Here is a 15,382-nt window from a genome sequence, read left to right on the forward strand (position 1 = left end):
CCAACTAAGTTAGTCTTATTTAAACTAACAATTTATACATTTAACTAAAAAACAAAAAAAACAAACTATTATATTAAAATTGATATATATCCATATTCATGGAATTCAAGCTCATAACCTTCCGAATCGATCAGCAAGGCTCATCCACACGTAACTATTGCATTTTGCAACTATATTTTCCTCTTTCTTAAATCATTATTTTCGGCATAATTTCGTCACTTATCGTAATACTGTCATTAAATTCGACTAAATCGAACTCCAGCTAATTATAAAATAAATAAATTTAATCAAGCCACAGGCCTTGTACTAAATAAAAGTGAAGTATCCAACAAAATGCAGTAACATTTATAATAATAATTGTTTGGGATTCAGAATTTTATTGATTTTGTGGTAGTTGTCCCGCAAATATTCGAGTGATAATGATAGTTTTGTCCACGGAATTCTCTTTCTTCACGGGCTCAACAAAATGGACTCATAATTTCACGTGGCATCTTCACGGGTTCACTCTCCTTTTTCCTAAACAAAATAAAAAACCAAATACTCCAACAATCATATATTTCACATAACACCCCCCACCCACCAATGCCCCAACCATCAAATCTTTTTGAACGTATAAGTATTTGTATATTTTATATGAGTTATTAAAATTTATTTATTATTATTTATATATTGAGGTACTGCTCAGTATATCGAGATAAATTATTGTAATTAATTTATCGTTATTAATAAAATAAAATATTTTGAATTACATTTTTGTGACAACTCTTTAATACATGGTAAATTCACGTTATATAGTTGCCAACATAATTGCAATAAAAGAAATATTATATACTTTATAGGTAATATTCTCTGAGGCTACGTTTGGATGAATTGGATTAAAATTATGAACTTTATTTGATTGGATATATAATTATAAATCTATTTTTTTTTAAATATTTCATTTCTAAATTTAAAGTTGAATATTTATAAATTATAACTTCTTTTAACATGGCATCAATTAAAATCATCTCTTATATTTAAATTCATCAATTCAATGCAGTCAAAAATGATTTTAAAATATGGGTCTAATTACCTGACAAAGGTTCATTTGATCAATACAGTTTTTATGACTCGGACATGCAAATGCTCCTACAATTTTATGTCTCTATATATGCAAATGTACAGTTCCATTTAAACAAAAAATAGCTTTTCAGCAATACTCCTAACACATAAAAAAGTTATTTAAATCAAATGCTATTATGTATCATTACCTTACACAAAAATGATATGTTGCATGCCATGTACACGTCATGTCAATTTTTGTTTTAAAGTGAGAGCGATTTACTATTATATATTAAATAAATTGATTATAATTGTTAATATTAAATATTTATATTTAATTATAATTATCAATAATTATAATAAATTATATAACTAATCATCAACATCAAAAAACTTGTCTGATCAATAATTACTATTTAAAGTAAAATGATACCTACTATTAAAATATAGTAATAAACCCCATATATCAGTGGAGTTCGGACACATGACTTTAAGGTGATAGGCTCAGCTTCGTTGATTAAGTTAAACCTTATTATCATACAAGCAATATGAATTAACATAGGGTGATTGCGAGATAATCGTGACCAAGTCTGAATAATAGGCAGACGGTTATAAATATTATCGTGAAAAGAAGAAAAAAAAAATTTAGTTAACTAATTAATAAAATTTTGAATTATATTTTTTTTAATACTTTAAGTATTTTAAATTTTTAATCATATTTTGTTTAATAGTTAATTATTTAACTAATGTATTTTGAATCATATTTCCTTTAATACTTAATTATTTATTTAAAAACACAAGTAAAAGTTGAGAAGACAATAAGTATGACAAAATTACTGAATTACACAAACACCTTCTTTCTTTTCCAAAATTACAAATTCACCCACAGAGTACATTTAATTGTGATTAACTACATGAACACCTCCCTGCGAACAAAAAACTTAAATAAATACCCTTGAGGTAAATTACATTGACACCACATCAGGGGTGTAATTTTAATTTTGCAAAGTACACAAGGTATTTGTGTAATTAATTAAACCTAATTTCAAGATATATTTACCCTATAATTCAGCAAATAACCTCCTTTCGTATGAAAAAATTTAATTTGAAAAATTTTAGATAATAAATTAAAAATATAATTTAATTCAAAAGTTCTCTTTAAAATTAAAAATCAGTAAAATAAGAAATAAGTTGCACTGAAAGTTGATCAAGTTTATGGAAGTATATTACATTTAGGTTCCTCAGTTATATAAGAATATCAAATACACCCTCTTACATATACAGAAGGATATATTTGGCCCAAAAAATATTTTCAAATAATGACTGAAAAGTCAAAAGGATAAAATGGTATTTTCTTCTTTTGTGCTAACACATCGCATTTTTTGGATCACAAGAGGTGTCATGTTGGGCAAAACTGTAGTCCAAGAGAGTGACAGTGTAATTATGCAAAGTACGAGAGTCATTTGTACAATTTGATTATTTTTTAGGGACTGTGCACATAATTATCCATTTTTCCCCCTAACAAGCTAAAGTTACATGTATAGAATGATCCTTGATGACAATCAAATAAATATGATTTTACACTATGGTTAATTATAATGGTTAAAAGTAAAAACTTATGGTGAATATTAATTAATTTTGATTGCATAATAATTATTACATTTAGTCATTATTTTTGCAAGTGAAACCAAAATATTTGTCAAAGCTAACAACTATGGCAAATATTTTGTCTATAGGTAAAACCATAACGAATGTTAATTAATCATGGTCAAATTAAATTTTCGCATCAGCTTTACTTGACCATGATAGATATATTAATTTACTATAATTTTTTAAGTCGTGGTAATTTACAATATAGGGAATAATTAATTTTTTTGTAGTATGAACTAACTCTCTCTCTCTCTCTCTCTCTCTCTCTCTCTATATATATATATATATATATATATATTGCACTATACTACCAAAAAATGGTTGAAAGATGCTAAATTACTAAGCATTAAGTTCAAGATGTATAGTAGGTCGAGTTACACGTGGGTTGGTTTGGCTCAAGCTTGCTTGAGACTAGACTAGTCTTGGGCCAATTTTAGGAATCAACACTTGGGATCAGCCCAACCCAATACCTAAGAGCACCTGATCCTGAACAGGTATGGGTCGGGCCTATTGTGCTTTTCTTTAAAAAAAAAATTAATGGATGACATATAATTCTTATTTATTATTCTAAATTGACTATTTTAATAGTTTTTTTTATACCTTTAAATTCTAAAAACTTTTATCTTTCTTGTTCTAGTTTTAAATTTTTAGTACTTTATGTCATTAATGCTCTTTGTTTTTTTTATTTCAAAATTTATTTTAAGTCCTATTATCATTTAAATTTATTATTGTAAGTTTGCTAGTCAAATTATTATTTGAGTTTATTATATATTCTTAACTATTATTTTTCTATATATACATTTTTGTGCGATTTAATTTATTATTTATATATTTCATAAAATAATTATAATTTTCAGTAATTGTTTATCATCCAAGCTTGAAGTGTGGCTTGGTCCGGGCGTCAATTGGGCCGATCTATGAACTGGGTCTAGGTTTTAAAATGCATCTAATTGGGGCCCACTTAGAGATCCAGGACCGCCTTTAAAACTTACCATGAATAGTAGTGGGTTGATTCTAGACTTGATTTTTTCAGATTAATCTGTACCGATTCTAAGCCGATCCGACTTTCTGCGCAACTTGAGCATTAAGTTAATTAATAAGTAGAATTCTTGCTAAATTCATTATTAATCTATACAGCAATGAATTTCATTATTGTGGACCTAAAATCCGACTCGTTCCCAATCTGGGATCCAACAGGTTGGATTTCATAATATACTGCCAATTCTATATTTTCAAAAACAATATTGTTATCTAAATTTTGTAAATATGAGAAACAATATTGTTGAGAAACACCCAATTCTTCTATTAACTTATAAATATGTTCAGAGTTTAGTTTTAAAAATTATTTAAAATTCAAATTAAATATTTGTTACTTTCATATGTATTAAAAATATAAATATTTTATATCACTTATCTTCAATGCATTTCTTTGTCCCTTGATTTAAGTTATTTGGAGTTTTCGTTCTATAACTTTTAAATTAGTATTTCGGTTCTATATTTTTAATTTTCACGATTTATTTATTTTTCTCGTCGAAGTTCACCCTTCTCGTCTGTGAAGGTGACTCAGACGAAAAAAAATATTGAAATTATAAAAATTAAAAAGACATCAAATTAAAATACTATTAACGCTATAGCAATTTGTATACCGTATCATAATTACAACTACAAGCATAGGATTTTCGCTAAGTTGCAGATTATTATTGATGAACTAACCCTGCATTGATGATAAACCAACCCTATATATATATAGTATTAATGTCATAATTATGAAAAATTCTAATTCGAATTTAGTTCGGCTAAATTTGAATTAATTATATAACAAATACAATATATTTATCGTGTGATTGATGTATAGTTTAGGGAAAATGATTCAATCACATGACAGGTGCAATACACTTGCTCTATAATTAATTTAGTTCATTAAAATTTAATTTGATTAAAAAAAATTCATAATTACTACGTTTGATGAGAGAGCATAACATACATGTCTAGAAATGATTTTATAGTCCCATTGTTAATTTGCATGAACCCAACTAGCAAATTAATGATGGTGGATGTAAATCCGATGATGTCCCCTCGCTACGCCCTCAATGCGTTGTCTATCAAAAGAAAGACGGCGCTACAAGAGAATCTAAATGGAGTAAATAAAATTTTTATTGTTAATTTATATTATTTAATATAAAAAATTTATATGTTAATAAATTTAGGGATGAAAATTTTCTTGCTAAAGAATATAATAACGAATTATTTAAAATATATATTTGATAATATAAATTAGGAACAACTTTTGTTTACTAATTAGCTCGATGCTGATTTAAATTTTTCGATAGTTGTTATAAGCTATTTTCTCATTGTGAGAGTTGGTTTGACTTCACATAACATATAAATGTAAAAGTTTTCTTTTCTTTCTATATATATATATATATATATATATGGTGAATAACAATTTATCTCTTATGATATTGCAAATGAGCAAATTATCCCTTCACAAAAGAAATAATTATTTGTTGCATGTACTTTTTAAAATGAAGCAATTTATCTCCCTGTCTAAGGAGATACATTGATTCATTTAAAAAATTTAGGGAGGTAAATGCATTTTAAAAAATATAAGAAAATAAATTATTTTTTTTTTTTTCGTAAGAGGATAATTTGTTCATTTATAATATCATATAAAAGTTGTTGCATTTTTCCATATATATATCCAAGAATGGAGGAGGGTCTTTCTCAATATGATTGGAAAAACCTTAGAGTTGGACAACATGAATGAAATCAACTCATCTCCCCAAAGAGAAAAATGGTGTGGGCATGAATTCCTTTTCAAATTTCGAGGCTTCTGGTTTACACAAATATACCTTGAAGCCACGAAGAGAGTTGTTGAAACCTTCAAACCACTCCCCGGAGATGTAATTCTAGCTTCTTTCCCCAAGACAGGCACCACATGGCTCAAAGCTCTCCTCCACTCCATCATTCATCCCTCTCCATGCCATGAAAACCACCCTTTAACCCTTAACCATCCACACCAGCTAATCCCATCTCTGGAAACAGATCTTTACATTGAGAAATGGAGAGAGGTGGGTGGTATTGGTAGCACCCGAACCCCACAATTTCCTGTTGTTAAAGATCCCGAAAAAGCAAGAATCTTGTCCACACACCTACCGTACCAGATTCTTGGAGAGATCCTGGATTCCTCTGACTGTAAGATTGTGTATGTGACGAGAAATCCCAAGGACACCCTCGTTTCACTGTGGCATTTCATGCAGAAATCCAGCGTTGTTGAGAAGGATGAATGGGAGATGGAGGTTGCGGTTGATCAGTTCTGCCGAGGGGTTGTCCCATTCGGGCCCTACTATGATCATGTCTTGGCTTACAGACAAGAAAGATTTAACAGGCCTGAGAAGGTGTATTTTCTTACTTATGAGGAGCTGAAGGAAAACCCTAAGTTTCATGTCAGAAAGTTGGGTGAATTCTTGGGGTGCCCATTTGATCAAAGTGAGAATGGAGAAGAGAAGATTGATGAAATTGTGAAAATGTGCAGCTTTGAGACTCTGAGCAGTCAACAGGTGAACAAATCCAATGAGCTGCCAAATGTTTTTCCATTGCCTTACAGTGCTTTCTTCCGGAAAGGTGAAGTTGGAGACCACAAAAACTACCTTGAACACAAGATGATTACAAAAATAGATGGTGTTACTAGGGAAAAGTTTCATGCCTGTGGTTATATGTATGGGATTTAGGTCATATGGGACCATCCAAATTGGATTGAATTTTCTATTATAATTATGTTGTATCTTTTATTCATTTTAAATATATATGTCATGTGCATTAAACGTTTTTTTTTAAATATAACTGATGACATAATTTTTATCAATATATGAGGTTGAATAGAAGAGGCAATAAGATATTCAATTCCATCCTCTTAATGTTTAATGTTTCATACATATTTTATATTTTAAAATTTTGTTTTTATTTTTCAGTTATATATATAATATGTGCTAGAAGTAAAAGTATATAGTTAATAGAAATGCAAGTATTTATTATCTAAGCAATTGGTACTTCTTTATTAGTGATGCGTTCAAAAAATGTATGAGTTCAATGAATTTGGACAATCAGTCAAGTGTTGGACTAAAGCAAATGCAAATTTTGAAGGAGAGACCTGCAAAAAAGGCGCCAGCATTCCGAAATCCAAGTTAATATTTATTTAAGATTGAACAAAGTCAAAAGGTAAATGAATGTAATTGAAAATTGAGATATTGGTGAAAAGTACAAGAACACGTGATAATATGATTGTAGAGTTCTTACAAAATGTTTAGAGAGTGAGAGAGGTGTGAGAGATATGAGGGGGATGTCTAGAGAGTAAAAAATGTGTCATGAAGGTACCTAAGAATGTTAGAGAGTTTTCTGAAGGTGTCCTTGCATGGAGGAGTGAACCCGTTTTGTTCCCATATTTTAAAAAGATACAATTTTTGCTTAATATTGAACTTGTCTTTTATTGATAATAAATTATTTTTCTTAAAAAATAATATATTTATTTCGAGTAGTATTTTTCATATTTTTTTATAAATATTTGTCACTCATATCATTAAAATATTGAATACTAACAGAAAAATTGAACGTTTAATTCAATAATATCTCAACTAAGTAACATAATTGCTCCATAATACATAACAAATAAACTTGTATGATTGTCAAACAAATATTTTTTTATAAATTAATCATAATAATTAGATTTATATTTTTTTATGATATATGAATAATATGTAGCAAACAAAATATAAAAATTCTAAAATATTAAATATATGAAAGCATATATTTTATTAGTGTCAAATATTCTTAGTGTGTGAGAAAGAGAGAGAGAGTTGTTCCTCCAGCGAAGTTGGAGCCGCTCATAAGCCAAGCCACGCCTTTCTCAGGCAAGGAAGGTGGTGGTTAGGCGAATCTTTAAAGCTCCTGCTGACCTATATATCTTGTAATACAACATTAGACCAAACTGATGAATGAGCTGACCTAATTAATTGTGTAATTCAGATATGGATCCGGATTTGAAAACATTCCTTTCATGACCGCTTGATAATGGAGAGAAACTTATCCTGTCGGTGGAGAAGAAGACAGCGCATGCAGTATGCATTATGCAGTGGTGTTGATGATCATAACAACTTTTGCAAAAATACAACTTTTAGCACGAAACATGACGGTAATAAAATGTATAGGTACGTAAGTATGGAGTCTGGTCCAAATGTCCAAAATGCATGTAATTTGATATATCCTCACACCCCATGTTCTTTAAAGTCCACGTTTCATGATGTCCTATCCTGCTAATAAATACTATTATCAAAAACTTCAATTTATGATTTACTTATATTCATTAAGACTCGTGGCGTTTTACGTTTATCCATAAAATAAAAGAGCATTATGCATCCAAGTGTATAAATCAAGAAATTTGCAACTTTAGTCCTATAATTTAGGGTACCATCTTTTGTGCTATTTTATTAATTTAATCTTTTCTTTTCGATTAATTTGGTCTGAAAATTACGTATGACTTGCACATGAACTAAACAATTATTTTATTTTTGTAATTTAATTAATTATACAGGACTGAATATGTCAACCTTACATTACAAAACTAAAAAGTACAATTTAATTGAACATGTGAAAGTCACATGCAAAATTTCTCCCAAAATAATTGAAAAATGACTAAATTTATAAAAAATTTAAAATTATAAATTAATTTATGAAAATCACTTTTATTACAAAATTAAAATTGTATTTTTCCCAAGTGAATCATTTTACACAAATAAAATTGAGTAATATTTTGTTCTATATATATGTCCAACATGAGAGGATGGTTTGTTCAAAATTCTCATATGGAAGCCTCAGACTCAGAGTTGGACGACAATGAAATCACCTCATCTCCCCAAAGAGAAAAGTGGTGTGGGCATCAATTCCTCTTCAAATTTCAGGGCTTCTGGTTCACAAAAACATACCTTGAAACCACCAAGAGAGTTGTTGAAACCCTTCAACCACTCACCGGAGATGTAATTCTAGCTTCTTTCCCCAAAACAGGCACAACATGGCTCAAAGCTATCCTCCACTCCATCCTCCATCCCTCTCCACAACATCAAAACCACCCTTTAGCCCTAAACCACCCACAAGAACTTGTTCCATCTCTAGAAACAAATCTCTATGTTGACAAAGGAACAGAATTAGATGGTGGCTATAAAAACCCGGAATTTCTGGCTGTTAAAGATCCCCAAGAAGCAAGAATCTTGGCGACCCACATACCGTACCAGATTCTTGGTGATATCCTGAATTCCTCCGACTGTAAGGTTGTCTACGTGACAAGAAATCCAAAGGACACCCTCGTCTCTCTGTGGCATTTTTTACAGAAATCCAGTGATGTTGAGAAGGATCCATGGGAGGTGGGGGCTGCTGTTGATCAGTTCTGCAGAGGGGTTGTCCCATTCGGGCCCTACTATGACCATGTCTTGGCTTACAGACAAGAAAGCCTGAACAGGCCTGAAAAGGTGTATTTTCTTACTTACGAGGATCTGAAGGAAAAATCCAAGAATCATGTCAGAAAATTGGGTGAATTCTTGGGGTGCCCATTTGATCAAAGTGAGAAGGGAGAGGAGAAGATTGATGAAATTGTGAAAATGTGCAGCTTCGAGACTCTGAGCAGTGTAGAAGTGAATAAATCAGAGGAGACGTCAAGTGTGTTTCCATTGCCATACAGTTCCTTCTTCAGGAAAGGTGAAATTGGTGACTACAAGAACTACCTTGAAGAGAAGATGATTGCAAAAATAGATAGTGTTACTGAGGAAAAGTTTCATGGTTGTGGTTTTATGTATGGGATTTGATTAAGTCAGTTGATGATCACTTTTCTTCTCCCTTAATTTTATTAAGGGTTTATGTTTGTGCTATGTTGAAATAAGTGACTTAAAGTTGAAAAAATATTTTTGTTATTTACAGCTTTTACTTTTAAATTAGAATAAAGCAACACTTAAACCTCCTTTAAAAATCCAAAACTATTCCTTCTTCAAAAAAATTTTAAAATTACACTTATATTCCTTTCAAAAATTTATTTTTTACATCTAATCCCTTTTTATTAAGATTTAGATAAAAAAATTCTAACATTAGCAAAGAAATTGCATAATTTTTTAATTTTACCCCACAATTTATATTCTTATGTAATAATTTTTTATTTATAAATTTTTTTTTTGAAATGATGCTAACATTACTCCACATATATATATATATGCATATAAATAAGGAACAAAATTAAATATTTATGTAACTTTTTTTGTGAGTTTTAGTATTTTCTTGTCCAAATTCTAATGAAAAAATATCAAGTGTAAAAGAAAAATTTTATTGAAGTGTAATTTCAAAACAAAATTTAGAAAAAATATAATTTCACATTTTTTAATGGAGTTTAAGTATATAACCCTTTAAATTAACTTGATTTAAAATATAAGTCATACACAACCTACCAATTTATACAATTTTTAAATATAATTCTATAAATATTAAACTATTTTTCCAAACACGATAATTTCAACTACTCGACTCACAACCCTTTTTACAACTTGACAAAAAAACTGAACCAATCGCTAACACCTCTTTAGACTGCTAAAGCATAATTAGAGATATCCTACGACTTGGCTTCTAATTGAAACCCCAAGCACCAGAAAATGACAATACGCTATTTGACATGGAGGCCACTCCCTCCCATATCACAAAGGATGTTGCAGTAAAAGCAACCGACAACCGATCAGAGGAAAAATTGTCGGTGACCGAAAACATCGAGAAGAAATCAGTCTCTTTCACGGGTTTTTTCAGCGCGAACCGTAAACTTACTGCTGAAAACAAGCTCAACAAATTCGCAGTAGATGGTCCCCTCACTTTGGGTTCCGACGACTTAGTAGACGTTCGAAGCAAATTGGGGTTCTGCCTCGTCAGCTATGTTGCCAGCAAATTTTCCGGACTTAAGGCAATCCGCGCACTGTCCCATTCATGGGGAGCTAGCTTCCAGCAACACGAGAGTGGCTGGTTGATTTTTCGTTTTGCACGGGAGGAGGACAACCAACATATTTTGACCGATAGTCCATACTACGTTTACGGACGGCCGCTACTTTTGAAGCATATGTCGGCATGCTTCGAGTTCAAGGAGGACGACATCAGTCTCACGCCGGTATGGGCCACACTTCCATCGCTGCCCCTCGAATGTTGGCATCCTAATGCCCTTGGTCTCACGAGGCGCCTATCACACAGCGCGTCGTGTGGCTAGTAGTCCGCTGACTACGTCCGCCAATACCTCCGCTCGGCACAAATGCAGCGCGCCGAATATATCAGAGTCGGGAGGAACAAATCACAAAACAGTAAATTGCGCACGCGGATTCAGAAAACCAAATTGCATTGAACTGAAAATGCGTATACAATGATCAACGATGCTAGAGCAAGGGGTTCGCCTTGAGGGGGACTCCAACACGTCACTAAACCAAGCTTCTTGAACTCATTCCCCCCTATAATAGGCTTAAAAAAATAAATCCTATTGTCTACACTAGACACTAGAAAAGCTGAAATTTGCAACTCAAGAGGCATAACGTCCCCTTGAGGAATCTAAACAACAGAAAGCAAATAACAAAGCAGTAACAAAGCAATAAAAGGCCTACACCTAGGACTCTAAGACTAGTTGGTTGTCCAGCGTCTGTTGATGAAGGCTGAGTGGTCGGCCATGTAGAACGGTTGAGTGGCCGAAGTGCGCGTCACGAGGCCTAGTGAATGGGCAGCCCGTGACATTCTCCCCCACCTGAGATAGCGACGTCCCCGGCGCTACGGAAGCATGGTACGCTTCGACAAGAGGTAGAAACGCCTTTAGGTTTGTCACTCGCTCCCAAGTGTTCTCCTCGCTGCTGCATCCCCTCCATTTCACCAAGTACTCGGTGTGGTCTTTCTTCGCGGTACTCGTCACTCGGTGATCTAGGATTACTTCAGCCACCTTCTCCTTCGTCTTCTTCAATTCGAGTTGTGGGCGGCTGGGTTGATTGCGGGTATCGTCTTCCTTGTCTGCTGAATACTTCTTCAATTGGCTGACATGAAAAACGTTGTGGATCTTCCACCACGGCGGCAACTCTACCTTGTACGCCACCGTCCCAATACGCCTAAGGACAGGCAAAGGACCAACATATTTCTGCATCAACCGAGGATCTCTCCACCTTGATGACTTTGACAATTTCGGTTTCGGGACCTTCACCAGCACCAGGTCTCCCGCATTGAACTCAATGAAGCGGCGATTCTGATCTGCATACGTCTTCATCCGCTTCTGAGCTGTCTCCAGGCAACTTCTAACGATATCAACATTCTTCTTCCACTCCTGGGAGAAACTTCGAGTAAGAGGGGATCTCACACTTTGTGGGATGTCAAGAGTGTGAGGAAGGAGCGGCTGCTGCCCAGTAACGATTTCAAAAGCGCTCTTGTTGGTGGTGGAAGAGCTCTTTTGAACATTGAAATATAGCTGAGCGACATCCAAGAGCTTCACCCAATCCTTCTGCGTACCTCGCACAAAGTGCCGAAGGTAGTCCTCCAACGTAGAATTAAAGCGTTCTGTCTGACCACCGGACTGTGGATGATAGCTCGAGCTCATGGAAGGTGTGGACCCGAGAAGTTTGAACAACTCGGTCCGGAAGACGCCAGTAAATCGGGAGTCACGATCACTGACAATATCTTTTGGCAGTCCCCAATGCTTGACGATGTGCTTGGAAAAGAGATGAGCTGTCCCTTCTGCTGTAACGTGTTTGGGTGCTGCGATAAATGTAGCATATTTTGACAAACGATCTACCACGACGATGATAGAGCCTAAGTTCTCGACCTTAGGCAATCCAGAGATGTAATCCATGGAGACGCTCTCCCATGGACGCTTTGGGATGGGAAGTGGTTGCAGCAGACCGGCCTTCTTCTGATGGTCTGCCTTGTCCTGCTGACAAATCAAACAAGTGCGGACATGCGTCTCGACATCGTCCCGCATCTGTGGCCAATGATAGGCCCTCCGCACCGAAGCAAACGTGCGGTCCTGTCCTTGGTGTCCCGCCCAAAGTGTGTCGTAGCATTCGGAAAGAAGTGATTTCCGTAGGTCCCCGCCTCTCGGAATGTATACGCGGTTTCCCTTGGTCATCAGCAATCCATCCTCGATCCAAAAGTGTCGAGCCTTGCCCTGCTCGACAAGCCGAATCAGGCGTCGCGCCGCGGGATCTCTCGGTAGTAACTCCCGCACCTGATCCTTCGTAGAGATAGCAGCCGCGCTAGAAGAGAGCGCTGCTATCGACTCCAAGTTCGCCAAGTCCGCCCTGCGGCTCAAGGCATCTGCTGACTGCTTCCTAAGCTCCACAAGCTTAGGTTGCGGTATCCTGTACGGTGCCCTAGCGGGCGGTCTCGTGCCAAGCACCAACTTGATCTCGTGATCCACTGCCCTCTTCGGTGGTAGCTTCCGAGGCAGCTCGTTTGGCATCACGTCTTCAGACTCCCCCAACAGTTCCTTACTACCGCCCGGGGTGGGCCCTGACACCTCTTCCATCTCTTCAAAACAAAGGGTACCCAAGTAGGAGATCTCATCCTGCTTGTGCCCCTTCTCAAACTGCATGGCCGACAAGTTCTTCCCTCCAGTACGTTCGGCCAAGGTAGGAATGACACACGGCTTCGCCCCCAACATCATCAGCGAATCGGCATGAGGTAAGACAGCAGTGCGTGTATCCCGTAGAAATTCAAGCCCAAGGATAAGCTTGAAGTCGTCCATTGCCACAACAGAAAGATTGGTCTTGCCCTCATAAGCACCAACCTTAATCAGCACAGACTTGGCTACACCGGCAATGGGTTGTGCAGCCGAGTTGATCGCCTTCACACGCCCAACTCCCTTCTCCAGCACGAGCCCGAGTCTCGCCACTTCGGCGCTCGCAAGGTAGTTGTGAGAGGCTCCAGTGTCGATCATGGCTCGAATCGGCTTGCCATGAATCTTCACATCAACGAACATCAACCCTTTCTTCCGAGGAATCCGAGGCTGGACTTCTTCTTCTTTCTGTTCCGGCTGTTCCACAGTAAGAGCCGGGACAGTCTTTTCCGGCTGCTCCACAGTAAGCGCCGGGATGGTCCTTTTCGCAAGGGGTGGCGCAACTCTCTTTGCCGCCACCGTAGAGAATGTGTTGCACCATTGGTTTACGGCCCCCAAGTTGTCCTCATACTCCTCCGTGTCATTCTCACCACCTGCCTCTGCTTGTGGCTCCACACTCTTTGAGGACGACGCCTTGTCGGTAAAGGTCGTTGCCAATGCATTCAACACCTGTCTCTTCGGGCAATCCCGATACATATGCGGACCATCGCAGATCAAACACCCTCTCCTCCTCTCGGGTGCTCCCTGCCTGTTCTCCTGGGGCCTGTTACTGTTTGAACTGCCCTGTGAGCCATTCTGAGAGTGGGGCCTCTGGTCTCCCCCACCTCTGTTGAAGTTATTCCTGAACCATCTCGTCCCATTCGACTTCTCCCGCTCAGGACTAGGCGTCGCCTGCCTATCCTTTTGAGTCTCTAGGTTGAAATCGGCCAGGCGTTCGGCCGCAATGATAGCCGAACTCAAATCAGTCACTCGTTGCCTCTGCAACTCGTTTCTCGCCCACTGTTTCAAGCCTTCCATGAAAGTGAACAGCTTGTCTGCCTCCGACATGTCTCGGATGTTCAGCATCAGCGCTGAGAAAGCTTTGACATATTCCCGCACGGAACCTGTATGTTCAAGCTTTCGCAATGCCCTCCTGGCATTGTACTCCACATTCTCGGGGAAGAACTGCTCTCTGATCGCCTCCCGTAGAAGAGCCCACGTGTCGAGCTGTATTTGATGAGCCTGGATTTCCGCAAACTTGGTCCGCCACCACAGCTTTGCGTCACCAGTCAGGTACATGGTCGCAGTCGCAACCTTCCTTGCCTCGTCCCGCACGTCTGCCGCAAGGAAGTACTGTTCCATGTCGAAGAGGAAGTTCTCGACCTCCTTCGCATCACGCTCACCGCTATAGGCCTTCGGTTCTGGTATTCGAAGCCTAGCACCGGGGTCGTGAGCAACCATAGGCGTGCTACCCACTGCACGCTGGAGCAACCCAATCTGAATGGCCATTTGCTCCATGTCACGCCGCATATCGGCAATGCTGTCGTTTCCGAATACGCCAGCCATCTCCTGAATCACCTGCCGACATTCGTCCAACTCCGAATTCAGCACCATGATCTCAGATTCCAGGGAAGAGACCTTCGTCTCCAATTCCACCAACCGGGAGTGTCCGTCCTCCGGGTTCTCAGCTCTCTCGCTGGATGAAGCTGCGGCATGTCGCGGGCTTTCCGGATCTTGCCCCGATGCCCTCGCAGCAGTAGCGGTCCGCCTCCGCCCCATCGTGGCACGAGGCTCTGATACCACCTCTCACGAGGCGCCTATCACACAGCGCGTCGTGTGGCTAGTAGTCCGCTGACTACGTCCGCCAATACCTCCGCTCGGCACAAATGCAGCGCGCCGAATATATCAGAGTCGGGAGGAACAAATCACAAAACAGTAAATTGCGCACGCGGATTCAGAAAACCAAATTGCATTGAACTGAAAATGCGTATACAATGATCAACGATGCTAGAGCAAGGGGTTCGCCTTGAGGGGGACTCCAACACGTCACTAAACCAAGCT

At 37.1% G+C, this 15,382-nt stretch overlaps 1 protein-coding gene and 2 pseudogenes across 1 annotated transcript; 2 read left to right on the forward strand and 1 right to left on the reverse strand.

The window, feature by feature from the left end:
* The first annotated feature begins 5,378 nt into the window (after window positions 1–5,378).
* Window positions 5,379–6,499, forward strand: LOC105167595 (cytosolic sulfotransferase 5 pseudogene; annotated as a pseudogene).
* A 2,021-nt stretch (window positions 6,500–8,520) lies between these two features.
* LOC105167596 (cytosolic sulfotransferase 5 pseudogene) lies at window positions 8,521–9,710 on the forward strand (annotated as a pseudogene).
* A 637-nt stretch (window positions 9,711–10,347) lies between these two features.
* LOC105180281 (uncharacterized) lies at window positions 10,348–15,100 on the reverse strand. Its single transcript, XM_088883205.1, has 2 exons — window positions 11,492–15,100; window positions 10,348–10,641 (listed from the first exon to the last, which is right to left on the reverse strand). The coding sequence occupies exons 1-2, from the start codon at window positions 15,098–15,100 to the stop codon at window positions 10,348–10,350; spliced, it is 3,903 nt and encodes a 1,300-aa protein (XP_088739331.1).
* Window positions 15,101–15,382: the final 282 nt, after the last annotated feature.

Source organism: Sesamum indicum, linkage group LG8, assembly GCF_026168435.1.
Source record: "Sesamum indicum cultivar Baizhima isolate 11 linkage group LG8, ASM2616843v1, whole genome shotgun sequence".
Classification (NCBI taxonomy): domain Eukaryota; kingdom Viridiplantae; phylum Streptophyta; class Magnoliopsida; order Lamiales; family Pedaliaceae; genus Sesamum; species Sesamum indicum.

Coding starts and splice junctions, on each gene's coding strand:
- LOC105180281 (XM_088883205.1), bottom strand. CDS start 15,100: ATGGGGCGGAGGCGGACCGCTACTGCTGCGAGGGCATCGGGGCAAGAT. Junction 10,642..11,491: donor CGGGGACGTCGCTATCTCAG/GTGGGGGAGAAT, acceptor CTGGCAACATAG/CTGACGAGGCAGAACCCCAA.